Raw genomic sequence first — 18110 nt, forward strand, 5'->3', positions numbered from 1 at the left:
GTGCTCTGTAGTTCAGTACAGAAAAACTCCCCAGGTGCATTGCGATCTAGTGCATGGCCTTCTTCCCCACACCATTTTTCTGACCTAAAATGATCCCATGGGACCACTAACTGCATTGCTGGAATATCAGTGTGTGTGTGTGTTTGTATAAAAGAGCCAGCAGTGAAGCTATCCAGCCTGAGCCAACTACTAGCATGCAACCAGACAAAAACCTCCCTGAAAGAAACAGTAAAGCAGGATGTAAAATAGCAAGCTGATTATGAGGAAGCAGCCATGATGCTGGCTCAAACTGAAAATATAGAGTCACTAATTCAAGAGTCACTTACTGGACAGGGAGAGGCTAAAGAGCCACAAGAAAATAATGTAAATAGTCAGATTTTGCAGTTCACACCTGATAAGATAGGCCAAGTCCAAGGTGTTCCAGATGCTGATAAAGATAATGCCAAACAGATCTACTGTAACAGATGTTAGTTTGTGGTCAGAATTATCACACGAGGAAGTATCCTATTGGGTAGAGAGGAGTCCCTCTCAAGTCCTGCATCATTGCAGACCATTTTCAAATTCCAAGTGTGTGTACAAAAAGGAGGTTTTACACAAAAGCTCTTTTTTATTCAACAAAAGCAAATGGGAAAACATATAGCTGAGAGTGGCTTGTATAGTCTCCCTCAAAAGGCCAGATTTATTGCTTTGTTTGTAAACCCTTGCATCTTCTTCCACAGCTTTAGCTACTGAAGGGTTTGATGACTGGCAAACCCCCCATCTTATCCAAACTCATGAAAACTCAGAGAAGCATAGGAATGCCATGTTGGCCTACCAAACAAGGAAGCAAGGGCAAACGTTAACTTCCAAGCTAAAGGAATAAATAAAAGCAGAATAGCAGTACTAGCGGCATGTCATGGAGAGAATTATTGCTGTAATATGCACTCTTGTAGAACGAGGCTTACCATTCAGAGGAAACAATGAATCCTTTGATTTCGAAATAATGGCAATTACGTTGGTCTTTTAGAACTAGTGGCAAGATTTGATCCATTTTTACTTGCTCATATCAATCAGTATGGACATTCTGGATCAGGCAATCTTTCTTTATTTGTCAAAAAATATATGTGAGAAAATGATTCAACTCATGGCAAAAAAAAGTTAAGGATGCAATTCTGGCTGATTCCACTCCTGACATTTCACATACTGATCAGTTGACTTTGATTATCAGATATGTATCACCTAAAGATGGTTTGCCAACTGAGAGATTTTTAATTTCCCTTGAGCTAAAAGACCACTCAGGAGAAAGCATGGCTGATGTAGTGTTCAACTATTTCACTATTGAGCTTGAAATTGACCTTAGAAAATGCTGTGGGTGGTCTTATGACAATGCTGCCAACATGGCTGGTAAGTACTGTATGCAGCAACTGTATGCAGCAAAAAATCTTCAAAAAAAAAAACCAATTTGCAAGATTTATTCCATGCACAGGTCACTCTTTAAGAGAGTGGGCCATTCACCTGTGGATTGCTGCCTTGATACAGTGAACTGTTTTGGCATTATCAATGAAATGTATACCTTCTTTTCATCCTCCACAAAGAGATGGGCAGTTCTAAAATCATTTTTGCCACCTCAGTCTAAAGTGCCTACATATTTGTCAGACACTAGGTGGAACGCACACGCAAAAGCCACAGAAGCTGTTTTGGAAAGTTACAGTGCTATCACTGATGCCCTCAATCATTTGTACTCTGACATTAATGGGAAGGGGGAAACCAGGCTTCAAGCTAACCATCTTTTGCAGAAAATGGAAGAACTGGAATTTATGTTTATGCTGCATTTTTGGACCTATGTGCTAGGTCATTTTCACAAGGTCAGCAAAGCCTTTCAGAAATCAGACCTGCTATTTAATTCTTGTGCAAGTTTGGACAGTTCACTTCTGGATTTTTAAAGGAAAATTAGAGAAGATCTTGATGATCTTGAGAAACAAGCAAAAGCCACCTTGCCAAATGCTAACCACAAAACAAGGAAACAAAGAGTAAGGGAACAGCAAAGAAATGACAGAAGTGCACTTGATGCCTTAGATGCACTTTCTTCAAGAGATAAGTTTAGGATAAAATCCTATTCCTATATTAGATGCACTTGAAGCCAATTTAAAAAGAAGAAATACTGTGTACGGTGATATTGTTCAATTGTTTTCCATTGTTGCTAATCTGACAGCATCTAAGCAAGAAATTCAGCAAGGTGTTGAACAGTTGATGGAAGCATACCCAGAAGATATTGATCTGAAACTTATTGATGAACTTTTGCATGTTCACCTGCACGTGAGACAAAGCCATAGGCTTACAGAAGAGTACTCTCTGTCTCATACAGACCTTTATCAAATTATATACAAGGAAAAAATTCAGATGGTCTTTCTTAATATGGAAGCAATCTTGCGAATTTTCTTAGCTTTAAGTCACTAACTGCTTGGGAGAGAGGAGTTTTTCAAGACTCAAAAGAATTAAAAATGAATTAAGGGTCACGATGTCTCAAGAGAGGTTGTCTGCACTGAGCATTCTATACATTGAAAGTGACAAACTGAGACAAACAAATTTTGATGACGTTTTAGATGATTTGGCTATGAGGAAGGCTAGAAAAAACATTTTTAGTCTTATTGTATTTGATGGTTGTAGTTTACTTCTTAATATGTATTTTAAAACTGACTTTTTAATGACAACATAAAGTAGATTCTAAAAGTGCCGCACTGTCAGGTAATCATGATCATATTATTTACACTTCCCAGGCAATATAATTTGTAAACTCAAGGTGGTTTTTTTTTTTAAGAATAACATTACAGCTTCATTTTCCTAAAAAATAATGCTTATTCCACAAAAGGTTTACAAAGTTCAGTTATTGCAAAAGTGTTAATTTTAACATTTACAATGACATCTTATGGCCTTTAGAGGAGAAATTGTGAATTGCAGAATTTTAAACAGCCATCATCATCATCCTTGGCTTCACTGAATTTGTTTATAACACTCTTCCATTTTCTTCTAGTCGTAAGGGTGGGGGGTTGGAAGGGGCCTAACAAGTGGAGTAGCCTAAGGCCTCTCTTAATCTAAATCCGGCCCTGGGTGGCTGTGACTGACTGTGCTTTAAAAGCTCAAAAGTGCTGTATAAATGTGTTACAGACTGTAAAAGGTTAATGCCTCACAGAGCCAGAGAGTCTTTGAGTGATCAGGCTGCTCAAGTGGATTTGATTCAGTTGAGAAGAAAGAGTTGGGAACTGATAGCTGAAGACAACTTTAGACAAAACAGTGCTCAGTTTAGCACTGACTGAGCACTGTGCAGGCTGGCAAGGAGTGGGAGCATCGCTGAAGATCAGGACTTTTCATGTAGAAAAAGCTCAGCAGGAACTCATTTGCATATTAGGCCACACCTCCTAACACCAAGCCAGCCAGAACTGCATTCCTGCTCAAAAAAAGCCCTGCTGAAGATATAGATCTTCTAGTTTAAAGAAGTAATTCCCTGCCCAGTTGAAAAGGGAAATAGTTCTAAAGAGTGGAGTGATCCCTGGTTTGTTAAGGGAAGGATTTGGGGTACTTGATAGTGTATACCTGTTTTCTGAAAACTGGACAGTCAGTTAAACTCAAGAACTTATATTGAAGTCCCTCAGGCCGCAGAGGAGGCAGGGAGAGAAGACCTCAGGCCGCCACCTCCCTCTGCGATTCAAATCACATGGGAGGGGATGCAGGAAGTGTCTAGCAGATACTGAAGTCAAAGCCTCTCATCTCAAAGATTCTTAGACTTTGTGAAAAGCTTAAAACTCTTACTTGCTGGAAACATTAGCTGAAGTTTGTGTAATTATGTTATTATTAATTCACGTCAGACATTTTAACCCTGATTGCACCTGACCTTTTCACCTCTATGTTGAATAAAATATTTGTTTATTTTTGAACTTTTAAAAGCCTCTTGTGTGCCATTTACACAACTATAAGTTAAGCAGGTGATTTTGTCTCTTTCCTCAAGTCCTTGGGCTGAGCCAGCATCAAAATACAATAATGTGACAGGGTGGGACAGCCATAACCCTTCAAATAAGAAACAAATAGATAAAGGGGCTGCTCAGCCAGAAAGAAAGGGGAAAATGGAGAGGAAATCCTGAGTGAGGGAGGGAAGAGGGTGAGATCACCATAGTGACCATGTAACCTTATCCTTCATAGATCTTTGCATAGGTAATGAAGCTTATAAGATTATGCTAAAGGCCCCAACTACTAAATAAATATGTTGCTGCGACCTGATCTAGCTGATATAACAGTAACCACCAGAGTTGCTGTGCTTCTGGTATGCTTATGACATGAAAGGTCTGGGAATTCAAAAATAGCAATTCAGCATCACTTCAGCTAAAGTGCCTTTGCACTCAAAGAATTTGCCCCAGCATCCTGGAATAAGAACATAACATAATATATATATAGAGAAGCCATGTTAGATCAGACAGGTGGCCCATCCAGTCCAACACTCCATCACACAGTGGCCAAAAAACCAGGTGCCTTCAGGAGGTCCATCAGTGGGTCCAGGACACTAGAAGCCTTCCCACAGTTGCCCTCCACCCCAAACACCAAGAATACAGAGCATCACTTGCCCCAGACAGAGAGTTCCATCTATACCTTGTGGCTAATAGCAACTGATGGACTTCTGCTCCATATATTTATCCAATCCCGTCTTGAAGCCATCTATGCTTGTAGCAGCCACCATTTCCTGTGGCAGTGAATTCCATGTGTTAATCACCCTTTGGGTGAAGAAGCACTTCCTTTTATCCCCTCTAACCTGACTGCTCAGCAATTTCATTGAATGCTTACAAGTTCTTCCGTTGTGAGAAAGGGGGAAAAATACTTTTCTTTACCTTTTGTATCCCATGCATAAACTTGTAAACCTCTATCATGTCACCCCTCAGTCGATGTTTCTCCAAGCTAAAGAGCCCCAAGTTCTTTAACCTTTCTTCATAAGGAAAGTGTTCCAACCCTTTAATCATTCTAGTTGCCGTTTTCTGCACTTTTTCCAATGCTGTAGTATCTTTTTTGAGGAGGGATGACCAGAATGAAGACATGGAGTCCCAATCACTGGCTTAAACTAGAAACCTCTGCTAAAGGATGATCTGAAAAGCACTTTCAAAACCACTTGTTATATACTGTACATACTTGTCCTGTAATGTTGCCAACTGCCTAAAGAAAAAACTATCCTGTCCCTGTAATAGAGGCTTAATAGAGTGTCATTGGTGCAATGTGGTATGATTTATCCACATGCTATGAAAAGCTTCAGCTGCCCATTTCTACACATTAAGTCTCTATTAACAGAACATTTTTCCCCAGGTCTGTTGGCAACCCTTGTTTTCTTGTGCCGTCTGATTGGAATTGTAGTTTTGGTTTTCTTAAGTTGTTAATTTTGAATCATAAACTGTACTGTGTCTAACAGAAAATAATTCCTTTTATAATTACTACATTGAGAACAGAATACCAGTTATATGCTTAGAATAAGTGCTTTTAAAGGACTTTAAGCCATAGTAATAATCTTCTGAAAATTTAATTATAATTATTAAACTTTATTTTCTAAATATGCTTCTCACTCCAGTAACTTCAATCACAGCTGTTGTTCTCCTCAGACCTACACCAGTTATCCGCTGGATTAAAGAAGGTGGTGAGCTTCCTGCCAATAGAACCTTCTATGAAAATTTTAGAAAAACCCTCAAAATCATAGATATTACAGAAGCTGATTCTGGAAAATATAAGTGCTTGGCAAGAAATCGATTAGGTTCTGCTCATCATGTTATTACAGTCGCTGTCAAAGGTAAAGTTTATGTCAACTTGTTAGTATGTAAAAAGATCAGAAATCACTGTAGTCCATAAAGAAATTAGGTTATAATCAGAGTAGGACTTGAGAGACTCAAAATCACTCACTGAACTCTCAGTCTCATGAGATTGCTGTGAAGACAACATGGAGGAGAGAAGGGAAACCTTGTATGCCACTCTGAGCTTCTCAGAGGAAGGGAAGGAGAAGTATATGACATATAAAAAGGTAGAAGGGTTCACAGATTCTTAGTCTGCCAAGTTGCCAGATCAGAAATATAGTTTGGCATTTACACCATGCTATGCACATGTGGAGATCTTTAATTGCATCATACTGGTAGATGATATAATTACCTTACATAAGATTGATGCACCTCCAGAAGGATAGCTGTGTTAATGTGATGTACACTGCTGAACATTCAGTCTAACTGTGTAGGGATTAATTGAAATGTACTAGAATTACTAAATGTTTCCAGCTTACTGCAGGTCTGATAACTGAGAATTCTTCAACCAGTGCTGAGAGAGCTGCACTGGTTGCCTGTTGTGTTCCGAGTTCGCTTCAAGGTGTTGGTATTAACCTTTAAAGCCCTCTATGGTCAGGGACCTGCCTATCTACGGGACCGCCTTTCCCCATATATCCCCCAGAGAGCACTGCGATCAGGGACAAAAAATCTGTTGTCTGCCCCTGGCCCAAAAGAAGCCAGGCTATGTACAACAAGATCCAGGGCTTTTTCGGTGGCAGCACCAGAACTTTGGAACACCCTCCCAGAAGCTATAAGGGCCCTGCGGGATTTGTCTGCGTTCTGCAGGGCCTGTAAGACCGAATTGTTTAAACAGGCTTTTGCGGTTTGATCGAAAAAGGGCTGCCACCGGACATCCTACAGAATGCTGGCGATCATAGTCGAGAAGTCACTCCACCTATACTGGACTAAAATAGCGCTATAGAATGGTTTTAAAGTTGATATATGTAAATTATGGTTTTATATGTTTTATTGGATTGATTGTTTTTATAATGTTGTGAGCCGCCCTGAGTCCGCTCGCGGAGAGGGCGGGATATAAATGCGAAGTAATAAATAAATAAATAAATAAATAAATAAATAAATAAATAAATTCTTTGAATGATATACCTTTCATGTAGAAAACTGAGGTTTCCCTCTTCATCACAGGAAACTGAGCTTTCCCTCTTCATCACATTTATATTCTACCCTTCCAGAAGGACCTCAATATGTGCATGATTAGCCTCTCCTCAATTATGCCCCCATAACCACCCTGAGAAATTGCTTGCACTGAGAGAATGTGAATGGCCCAGGGTCACCCAAGAACTTCAGGGCTGGATCACAAGTTGAACCTGCGCTTCCTGGACCCTGAGTCTGACATTCTACTTCAAGGGTCGCCAACATGGTAGGGCTCTTACCCATAAGAGCTTCTGACTGGCTGCTCTAGATATGATCAGTGATGTATATTAAAATAACATTCTCAAAGGCAGTTGTCACCACCACAATGTTTGTTTTATTCTCTCTCACCCCTCTTTTTAAGTGTATTTTTAAATTACCCTTCTCTTCCCCTGCACTCTGGCTTCCTCTATGTGAGTGGCTCCCCCTCCAGCAGCAGGCATTTTGTGGTTACTCCCACCACTTCATGACATAACTCCAAAGGTGCCATCAGGCCCAAAAAGGTTGGGGACCCCGCTGCACTTATTGTACCACACTGGCAATGCAATAAACTATTACATCGACAGTTTTATATAACATATTTCTGTACAAAGCCAAATGAAACTTCTGTTTGTAGGTCATAGCTTAATACATTTTATTATACGTTTGCAGGCAACGATTCAAATAGTTTGTTCAAGTCAGTGGGTGCAATCACACAGAGAATTTGCCGTGGTGGTCTCTTGGCTTTGAAAAAGCCACTCCAGGGAAGAGGCACATTGCAACAACCACACAGTGCCTGCAAAAGGCATGAGCCACACACATGCTTAGAGGAGCACTCCTGTGCAAGTGGGGCATGTGCATGGCATGCCCCAGCCATTCAGGTGGCCAGAAAATGTGCTGTACTTGAGCTTCAAAGGTTTTACAACCAGGAAGCACTGGTAACTATTTACTCCGGTCCCAGCCTGTCCTAGGATTAGGTAAGGATGGGCAGGACTCGGGGGCTGGATGTGCACGTGTGATTGTGCACATTAAATCCAGAAGAGAGGAGTGACTAGGGTGGACCTAATCTCTCGTATGATTGCACCCAGTGTGAATTCAGTGTTACTCTTCAGCCTGGGCTTCTTGATATCAATTGGTCTTTAGGGATTGCCCGATTACAGTTCTGCCATAATAGTAGAATGGGGTTGCCAGATCCAACTCAAGAAATATTTGGGAACTTTGAGGGCAGAGCCAGGAGACTTTGGGAGTGGAGCCAGGAGCAAGGATGTGACAAGCACGATTGAACTTTGAAAGGAATTCTAGCAATCACATTAAAATGGACCACATACCTTTTAAATGCCTTCCCTCCATTTGAAAATAATGGAGGATAGGGACACCTTCTGTGAGGGCTCATAAAATTGGACCCCTTGGTCCAATCTTTTTGAAACTTGGGGAGTGTTTTGAGGAGTCACTGGATGCTATGCTGAGAATTTGATGTCTCTATCACAAAAAGCCCCCTCCCCAAGCTCCAGACATCAATGGATCAATTCTCCATTATAAATTTATACCCTATTGGGATCAGTCTCCATAAGGTATAATGGAGTACCCAGCAGACATTTCCCTCCTCCCTCTGCTTTATGATAATCCTGAAGTGGGGGAAGGCCTCCAAACCAGGGGATCCCCTGCCCTCAACTGGGGATTAGTAAAGGGGGAGAGGTCACTTGTAGGATAAAGACAGCACAACCGAAGTTAGAGTGACAGAATAACTAAGAATGTATTGAAACAAAATCATACAAATATGTTCAATAGAAGACTAAATAGCAATAACAATTCCCCAAAAGTTTCACCGTTCCATCAAAGGAGTCCCAATGAGCAGGAGGTTGGCTTGATTATTCCTGCTTCGAATCTTCTTCTAGCATACGGTGCTCCAACCACATATCTCAACCACTGCAAAGAATAACTAAACCTCAAAAGTGTAGACTTCATACAAACAGGGATTATAGACTATAGCCAAAAACGCATTGATGTATACTTACAAGGCAAAAGCTCAGAAAAAATATCAAAGTGTTTCTGATGCATCAATAAATTGCAAAAAGCTGCAAAACCCACAATATTCTTTTTCAGTGTGTCCAAAGACTGCATATAGCTGTAAAACATAATCAGAAATCACTTTAAAAGAATAGTATGTAAAACTACTTAACTTAGTAAGGATGCTTAATATAATGCCCCAAAAAACCCTTTAACTTACAGAAAGTCTCCAGTGAGATTTCAAAACAGCACTAAACTCCAGAAGGCTCAACCAAAGAAACCACAACTGTAAACCTTTACGGCTATAATCAGGAACACCTGCTGTACAATCAATCCTTCTTGAGACAACGCATACATACAGATAGCACATGATCCAGTTTTAAGTTAGAGTCATAGAATTATAGAGATGCAAAGGACCTCCAGGGTCATCTAGTCCAACCCCATGCACAATGCAGGAAACTCACAAATTCCTCCCCCTAAATTCACAGGATCTTTATTGCTGTCAGATGGTCATCTAGGCTCTGTTTAAAAACCTCCAAGGAAGGAAAGCCCACCACCTCCCGAGGATGCGTGTTCCACTGAGGAACTGCTCTAACAGTCAGGAAGTTCTTCCTAATGTTGAACCAGAAACTCTTCTGATTTAATTTCAATCCATTGGTTCTGGTCCTACCTTCTGGGGCCACAGAAAACAATTCCACACCATCCTCTATATATAACAGCCCTTTGAGTACTTGAAGATGGTGATCATATCACTTCTCAGCTTCCTCCTCTCCAGGCTAAACATGCCCAGCTCCTTCAACCTTTCATCATAGGACTTGGTCTCCAGACCCCTCACCATCTTCGTTGCCCTCCTCTGGACCTGTTACAGCTTGTCTATATCCTTCTTAAAATGTGGTGCCCAAAACTGAACACAATACTCCAGGTGAGGTCTTACCAGAGCAGAGTAAAGCGATACCATCACTTCATGTGATCTGGACACTGCCCAAAAGTGATCTGTTGATACTGTCCAAAATTGCATTTGCCTTTTTAGCCACCACATCAGACTGTTGACTCATGTTCAGCATATGATCCACTTAGACTCCTAGATCCTTTGCGCACATACTACTGCTAAGACAAGTCTCCCCCATCCTATAACCATGCATTGGATTTTTCCTACCTAAATGCAGAACTTTACATTCATCCCTATTAAAATTCATTTTATTGGTTTTAGCCCAGTTTTCCAACCTGTCAGGGTCATCCGGGATCCTGTTTCTGTCTTCTACTACATTTGCAACCCCTCCCAATATAGTAGCATTGGCAAATTTAATAAGCATTCCCTCTATTCCTTCATCCAAATCATTTATAAAGATGTTGAACAAAACAGGTCCCAGGACGGATCCTTGAGGCACTCCACTTGTCACTCCTCTCCAAGAGGATGAGGAACCATTCACAAGCACTCTTTGGGTGTGATCTGTCAACCAGTTACAGGTCCACCTAACGGTAACAGAATCCAAACCACATTTTACTAACTTGTCAACAAGGATAGTATGTGGAACCTTATCAAAAGCCTTACTGAAATCAAGATAAACGATGTCTACAGCATTCACCTGATCCAGTTTCAACATTCAACAGATCCAGTTTCCTCAGAAGAGCCACATGGTGTACATTTATAAAGGACAAAAATATTAAAACTGTCATAGGCATGCTTTTTCAAAAAAAAAACAACAGCTAACTAACGGTGCGTCTGATATGAAATTTTTAATGTGACTTCTGTGTTCAAGTATTCTGACCCTCGCAGGACAGATTGTGTTACCCACACAGGGGAGACTACAATCACACAAAATTAAATAAATGACATTTTTTGTGACATAGGTGGAATAGTGATTCAAAAAAAATAGGAGGACCTCCTTGACTGGGAGTAAATTCAGTAATTTCCAAGGATTGTGGGCACACTAAGCAATGTTTACAAGGATGGTGTCCTTTCAAAGACTCAGGCTCCATATCATGTTGGCCCAATCCTGAATGTACTAATCGATCTTACCTGAATGTACCGATCTTCTTCAAGCCAATATATGATTCCAATTGTGGTCTCCCCTATTTGGGTAACACAACCTGTCCTGTGAGAGTCAGCCATGTGCAGTCTGTGGATGCACTGAAAAAGAATCTTGTGGGTTTTGCAGCTTTTTGCAATTTATTGATACATCAGAAACACTTTGATATTTTTTCTGAGCTTTTGCCTTGTAAGTATACATCAAGGTGTTTTTTGCTATATAGTCATGTATCCTGTTAGTATGAAGTTTACATTTTTGAGTTTTTGTTATTCTTTGCAGTGGTTGAGATATGTAGTTGGAGCCCCCTATGCTAGAAGAGGATTCGAAGCAGGAATAATCAAGTCGACCTCCTGCTCATTGGGACTCCTTTGATGGAACGGTGAAACTTTTGGGGAATTGTTATTGCCATTTAGTCTTCTATTGAACATAATTGTATGATTTTGTTTCAATACATTCTTAGTTATTCTGTCACTATAACTTCGGTTGTGCTGTCTTTACTCAACCGGGGATTGGCAACTTTATTAAGTAGAAGCCACAATTGACAGAATTTTTATCAGGCTGCTGAATTTTATTCTAGAACTGTAGCCTTTAGTGTCCCTTTTACACTGTAAAGGTGTTTTTCCTCAATCCCTTGTCTTTTGATCCTTGCTTTTCATTTCATCAAGGACATACTGGCGATTTAACTTGCAGTGAACTTTCCTGGTAGGCCACTGCCCTAGAGGGCTGCTCATAACCAGGATCTTTGTGAGGCTTCATGCCTCATAGCTTTCAAACCTCCAATGACTTTTTCACCATTCTTATTTTAACTTTACAAAACTAGCCCCCTTTCCCAGATCCTGTGTGGGGTTTCATAATCTCAACCAAACAGACAGCATTTCTTTATCTCTCAGAAGGCTGACTGTAGATACTCTGGCAATATCCTTAAGCTGTTGGAAATCTGTCAATGTTTTATGCTGTTATAATATCTTGGAAAATGCTATTAAATATAAAATGTGTGGGTGTGTGTTTTGTGTATATATTGACCATTGTTCTATTCTTTTATTAAAATCAGCTTCACCTTACTGGATAAGAGAACCTACAAATCTTGTATTATCCCCAGGAGAACATGGTAACTTGATCTGCAGAGCTAATGGCAATCCCAAGCCTAGCATAAGTTGGTTAGCAAATGGAGTTCCCATTGCAAGTAAGGACTATTTTTAATATTTCCAATATACTTTTTTGCAATATACTTCTTGGAAGATTTATTTACTGCACTCAGTATCATGCTTCTATGTCTGGGCAAACTCTGCTATATTAAGAAAATAACTCAAGAAGATACTGCTACATATGTATAAAAATTGCAGTTATTTGGGTCAGAATACAGTCTTGCTATGCTTGCATATTGGTCATGCATATTGCAAGTCAAAATAATCACCTTGAGAAGTTCCAATTAAGTTCTCAGTGTAAAACAAGATACCACACACATTCAGAATGTACTACTAGCTTCCTAGTAGTTTGGTGAGAGAGTGGTTTAGAGAGCCAATTTGGTATAGTGGTTAAGAGGGTGTTATGTATGAGAATCCATGCTGTTACCAATGGTGTTTCTTCCTGGCTCTTTGGAGCCTGAAGGACTGAGCTTGGGGAGAATCCATGTTGTTATCAAGGGAGTTCCTGCCTGGCTCATTGGAGCCTGAAGGACTGAGCTTGGGGACTTAGGAACAATGGGCAGTAGGATCCAAATCCAAACTGCCCTGCTCTAATCACTATATATATAGTTGGCTCAGCGGGCCCCGTTCCTCAGTTTTGTTAGTGCAGCCACCTACCATGCTGTACGCAATAAAGAGCTTGTTATCACTACCACCTCACCTCTTCAATGCCTAAGAACCCACTATATTATAGAGGGGCAGACTCTAATCTGGAGAACCAGGTTTGATTCTCCAACTCTCCACATAAAGCCAGCTGGGTGACCTAGGGTCAGTCACAGCTCTCTCAGAGCTGTATCAGCCCCACCTACCCCACAAGGTGTCTGTTGTAGGGAAAGAAGGGAAGGAGGAATGGGGGCAATCACTTTGGGCTCTCATAGAATGGGAGCTCTTGAGCCAACCTTTTTAGAACTTGTGGGTACCTTGTGGGAGAAGCTCATGCAGCTACACTGCAAATTTGATCCCTATCTCTCAAACTGCCTCCTCCCCAGTGCCAATTTCCCCATAGTAAATACAGTGGGAAAACTGACACCTTTTCCCCAATCATAAGAAACAGTGGTGGGATTGGGAGCACCTTCTTTGGGGGCCTCTAGAATTAGACTCCCTGCTCCAATCTTTTTGAAACTTGGGGGTTTTCTGGGGGAGAGGTTCCTGCAGCTACACTGTAAATTTGATCCCTCTCCCTCAAATTGCCTACCTCCAGCCCCCAGATTATGCCATGTGAGATTTTGCTATTGACTTTAATGGCCCATCAAGAATAATGGAGTTGAATAACTGCCAAATAGATTCAGCAATATTCAGGACTACTGTATTCAGCAGCCGAATCAGATCAGAGAATCAGATTCAGCTGTATGCTGCGCTGATTACAGCCGAATCTGCTGTAATCTGAATGCACACCAAACTGAATGTATACCCCTACTCTTCACATCCAATGTCAACATTTGAACAGAATAGAAATCTCTGTTATGTATAGATTTGTGAAAAATTTAAGTGGATTAATGTAGAAATAGACATTATGGCCATGATCTAGGGGTGGTTTGAACTTCTTTGAATCAAAGATGTTATGATGGAATACACACATAAAAAAGTCATTGATATAAATTATTGTTTGCATATGTGTCTTTAACTTTACCATTCTATGGTAAGTATATTTTATATGACACTGATTAGGAGATGTGAGGTGAAAGGGGAGGGAATATGTGTGTTATCTGAAGATAAAACAGAAAATGCCAATTTCAATGTGGCTGAACCTTATCTATGTGCCTAAAATACATGTGTACCGCAGTTTGGCCATGAATTCTAAGGGCTGAAGTGTTAAGGTATTCTTTAGGGAAAGCACATAAGAGTTACACTCTGTTCCTAGCATATTCATTGTTTATTTAGTCTGTCCTACAAAAAACAATTTCTTTGATGTGAAATGGATTGGGACAGTATTCTTTGCGCACAGATTGAAGTATTTATGTAGGTTTTGTGGCTTTTCAGAGCTGGAAGATGTGGATCTAGAGCATCATTTCAAAGGAAATTTGAATTTCAAAGCCATATGGTCCCTGTAGACCTCACAGTGTGTCTTTCTGGCCCAGTGATCAGATTACACTGTTTTATTTTAATTTTCTATCAGAAAATTCAAACGGGAGGCACTGTTTTGTTCTGATAGACATAGCACTGCAAGCACATTTTAAAGAAAAGCAATTTCCTGTGCATATGCCCTTATGTCTGTAGAGTCTGGAGGTTTGTCTGTGTTTTTTTTTTTTTTTTTTAATGTTTAATGGTTGTAATGTACTGAGTGACGAGACGTGTTGAAGGCAACATGCTTTGTTAGCGAGTACATCACAAGAGGAAGAAACGTGGGCTGGGTCCCGATTATATACATATCCCAGAACAATCCTCAACCTGGCCAGGTCCAATCCTGGCCAGTTAAACTTTCCGCCACAGATCTTGATTGGCGGAGCATATTTGCGAGCTACATCAGGGGACCAGTGGACTCCCACTGGTCACCTCTGTAGTGTTTGCTGCGTTGTAACTTTAGGACTGAAATGCAAGACATGACAATGGTAGAGCATAATATTTGCAAGGAGAATTTCTTTTCCTGGCATCTGTGTTACAGGATCATAAGTAACAGGTGTTGGGAAAGAACTTTTTCTGCCTTAGCCCCTAGAGAGATGCAACCAGTCAAAGTAGACAATATTGAGCTTGATGGACTCAGTGTCAGACATCATCTTCCAAATCCTAATTTGTAAACAAAATTAATTACTATATTTGAAGACAAGCTATTAATACTAATGCTGAAAAAAATTGGTTCTAAGTTTCCATTAAGGCAGCTAATATCTCCTGAGAGGTACTGGCACCAGATCTCAGAAAGAGAGCACCCATTTTGCCTTCAAAAAGTCACAAATTCAACCTGGCATTTCCAGCTGAAGAAAGAACTCTGCATTACTTATGATACACAACTATCATAGAGACTATTAGTCAAGATGTCAAATGTGAATTCCTCATGTAAACTCAATCTGCAAAGACAGTAGGACATGCAGGGAGATGGGGCTTCTGCCTTCCCCTTGTACTGTTTGTCCACCACAGTGGCTGGATATTTTCTGCCTGGGAAAGGCTGCAGCTGACTAATCAGTTGAAGCTGGTGAAAAGGACTTCTGACCGCAGTTGCTGCCTGCTTATCTAGCAATAGGCCTGGACCCAAGAAGACCCTCAACTTATAGTCCTTTCCTTCAAGGGCAGTACAGCCCCTTCCAGAACAGATGGCACTTTAAATCCCACATCAGACCTTGTGCTTACGGGTAACTCATTCAACTTGTCAGAATTAAACTTCAGTTCATTACCCTGTATCCACTCCAGAACTGCCTGCAATTAATGCTTAAATATTCAGAGAGGGAAACACAAACCCATACTTGATAAAGATTTTAGTATCCATCAGCAACTAGAGGCTATTAAAAGTTTAGTGTGTCAAATAAAGAATTATTTTTTAAAGTGAAAACGTCAAACTAGGCAAGGAATATAGAGGGTGACAGAGAAATGCTGCACATTGTCATATGCAGGCCAGTTTGAAAGTACAGCAAATCTTGGAGAAATCTAGGCCTTTCAGAATTTTAAAATATTTTTTTTCATGACCTTGAATGGACAATTTAAATTATTTATGCCAAATCATGCCAAGAGAATTTAAATAGCTGATTTACATCAAATTTCCTGCATTGAAATATATGTATATCCTAACAAGCTTTCATACTATTTAGGTGTTATGAACACTAAAACATATTATTTCATAAATAAAAAGCTTATATTTCACTCCTGAGCATAACCCAAAGTGTCTACTCATACAGACTGCACGTATGATATGTGTGTTAGAAGACCAGTTTTCAAAAGTAAGGCTGACTCTATTATAGATTGCACTGAGATGTCATGAACCAGCTCCACAAGAGTGAGAAGTCCTTGAGCCCAAGAATTCCCTCCTTACCTCTTCTCTAGAAGAGTGAATAGACTCAAGGCTTCCAAATTGATTTTTTTACAAATTGCATCTTGTTTTTTAACCTACAAACTAGAGTTTCAGTTTGGTTTAGATCAAGGAAATTTTTTAGGTTGGGGGGCTTTTTCAAAATTCAGGGAGTACTTGCATTTTTTAAAAGCCCCCAACTTAGAAAATCTTCACTATGCCCCCACCCAACCTTCCCTTCTCACCGCCCTGCCCTCACCATGGTTTGAGGGCCTCCTCCACCTCACCATTCAAATTGCATGGAAGGGGCAGCAGGAGAGCAGCCTCAGCCTCCACATGTGATTTAAAGACCCCACCAATCAACTGGTCAGTGGGGTCTTTAAATCATTCTAGGAGGCCAGGCTATTCCTGCCACACCTCCGGTGCAATTTGAATCGCAGTAGGGAAGGAGGGGGCAGCCCGTGTACTCTGCCCAAGCTTGGCAACCTCCTCCATGGCTTGACAGCTGCCTCCCATCCCTGCCATTCAGATTGCACCAGTGGTGTGGCAGAAGCAGCCACTGGCCTCCCATAGCAATTTAAAGACCTCACTGATCATCTGGCTCATTGTCATTAATTAGTGGTATCTGTATTTGGTTCAGGAATCCTAAGCAAGAACAATTACTTGAAAGTTAAATGCACAGAGTTTTCTAGAAGGAAGGACAGCCTATTAGTGGGCAATATGGTACTGTTGCTTCATAGCACAGAAAGTAAATAACCATGGAACTTCATTAAAATTTCATTAACAATAATAAGAATATGCTATTTAACCTGGTCTGACATATTTATAATACCTGACTCAAAAGGCTATATGTTGGCTTCTAGTTTATCTCATTTCAAATCCAATTATTTTAAAGAGACACTTAGTCTGACTCAAATATTTAATTATTTCTTAATTAAATGTTTTTAAAATTAGTAATATTTATCCACTTGGTATCTCAAATATATTTTCCAAGGATAGTATTTATCAACTGATGGTCCCAATTTATCTTCAGCTTTCTGTAAGAAAAGCAGAAAAGCATTTAGATTTGAGTCAAATGGTCTCTTGTTTCTTTACTTCCTTATTTACTGTTCCCCTTTCTTTCTAGTTCATGCGTGTGTGTGTGAATATATACTTTTTAACATTTGCTGATTTTAAATAGCATATTGAATTTTCTAAATAGTATTTTATTGTATTATGTACAAAGTACTTTCTTCAAACCATTTTTCTGTTGCTAAAAACAATTCAGTAAGAATATATGCGTGTATGTGTATATATATGATCTGTCCACAGCATTACAAGCTGTGGTGGGGTGGCTCAAGCTGAGCAGACTGAAATTAAATCCGACGATGATGGAGGTCCTGCATCTAAGCTGTCGCGGTCCAGGACCGGAGGTCTGTTTACCGACCCTTGATGGCGTGCAATTTATGCCGGCGCCCAAAGTTAAAAGCTTAGGGGTGCTCTTGGATTCCTCTCCAACAATGGAGGCCCAAGTAGCTGTCACTGCCAAGTCAGCTTTCTACCATCTGTGGATGGCAAGGCAGTTGGTTCCCATTCTCAAACGCAACAACTTGGCAATTATGATCCATGCTACGGTCACCTCAAGACTGGATTACTGTAATGCCCTCTACGTGGGACTGCCCTTGTCCCTAATCTGGTGACTCCAGGCTTTTAATGAAAGTTCCTGTACGGGAACACATTCAGCCTGTCCTGAAAGCGCTACACTGGCTACCAATAGTGTACCGGATTCTCCTCAAGATGCTGGTTTTAACCTTCAAAGCCCTATATGGCCAGGGTCCTGCATACCTTAGGGACTGCCTTTCCCCTCATATGCCCCAGCGAGCACTTTGGTCCGGGTCTCAAAACCTGTTGACAGTTCCCAGCGTCAGAGAAGCCAGGCTCAAGTCAACTAGAGCCAAGGCCTTTTCTGTCACTGCACCTAGCTGGTGGAATGAGGAGGAGGTTAGGGCCCTGCAAGAGCTCCTACTGTTCC

At 40.5% G+C, this 18110-nt stretch overlaps 1 protein-coding gene across 24 annotated transcripts in view; it reads left to right on the top strand.

Annotated features, from left to right (window-relative positions):
• Positions 1 to 18110, top strand: part of NRCAM (neuronal cell adhesion molecule) — a 116627-nt gene that overhangs the window by 17154 nt on the left and 81363 nt on the right. For all 24 annotated transcript variants that reach the window (XR_009555732.1, XR_009555733.1, XM_060244923.1 and 21 more), the window contains 2 exons: positions 5610 to 5794; positions 12033 to 12164. Coding sequence is in view for 22 of the 24 variants with exons in the window: in XM_060244923.1 (XP_060100906.1) it covers positions 5610 to 5794; positions 12033 to 12164 (317 nt within the window). In the remaining 2 variants the exon portion in view is untranslated. The remainder of the gene's footprint in view (positions 1 to 5609; positions 5795 to 12032; positions 12165 to 18110) is intronic.

This window comes from Heteronotia binoei, chromosome 8 (genome assembly GCF_032191835.1).
Source record: "Heteronotia binoei isolate CCM8104 ecotype False Entrance Well chromosome 8, APGP_CSIRO_Hbin_v1, whole genome shotgun sequence".
Lineage (NCBI taxonomy): Eukaryota > Metazoa > Chordata > Lepidosauria > Squamata > Gekkonidae > Heteronotia > Heteronotia binoei.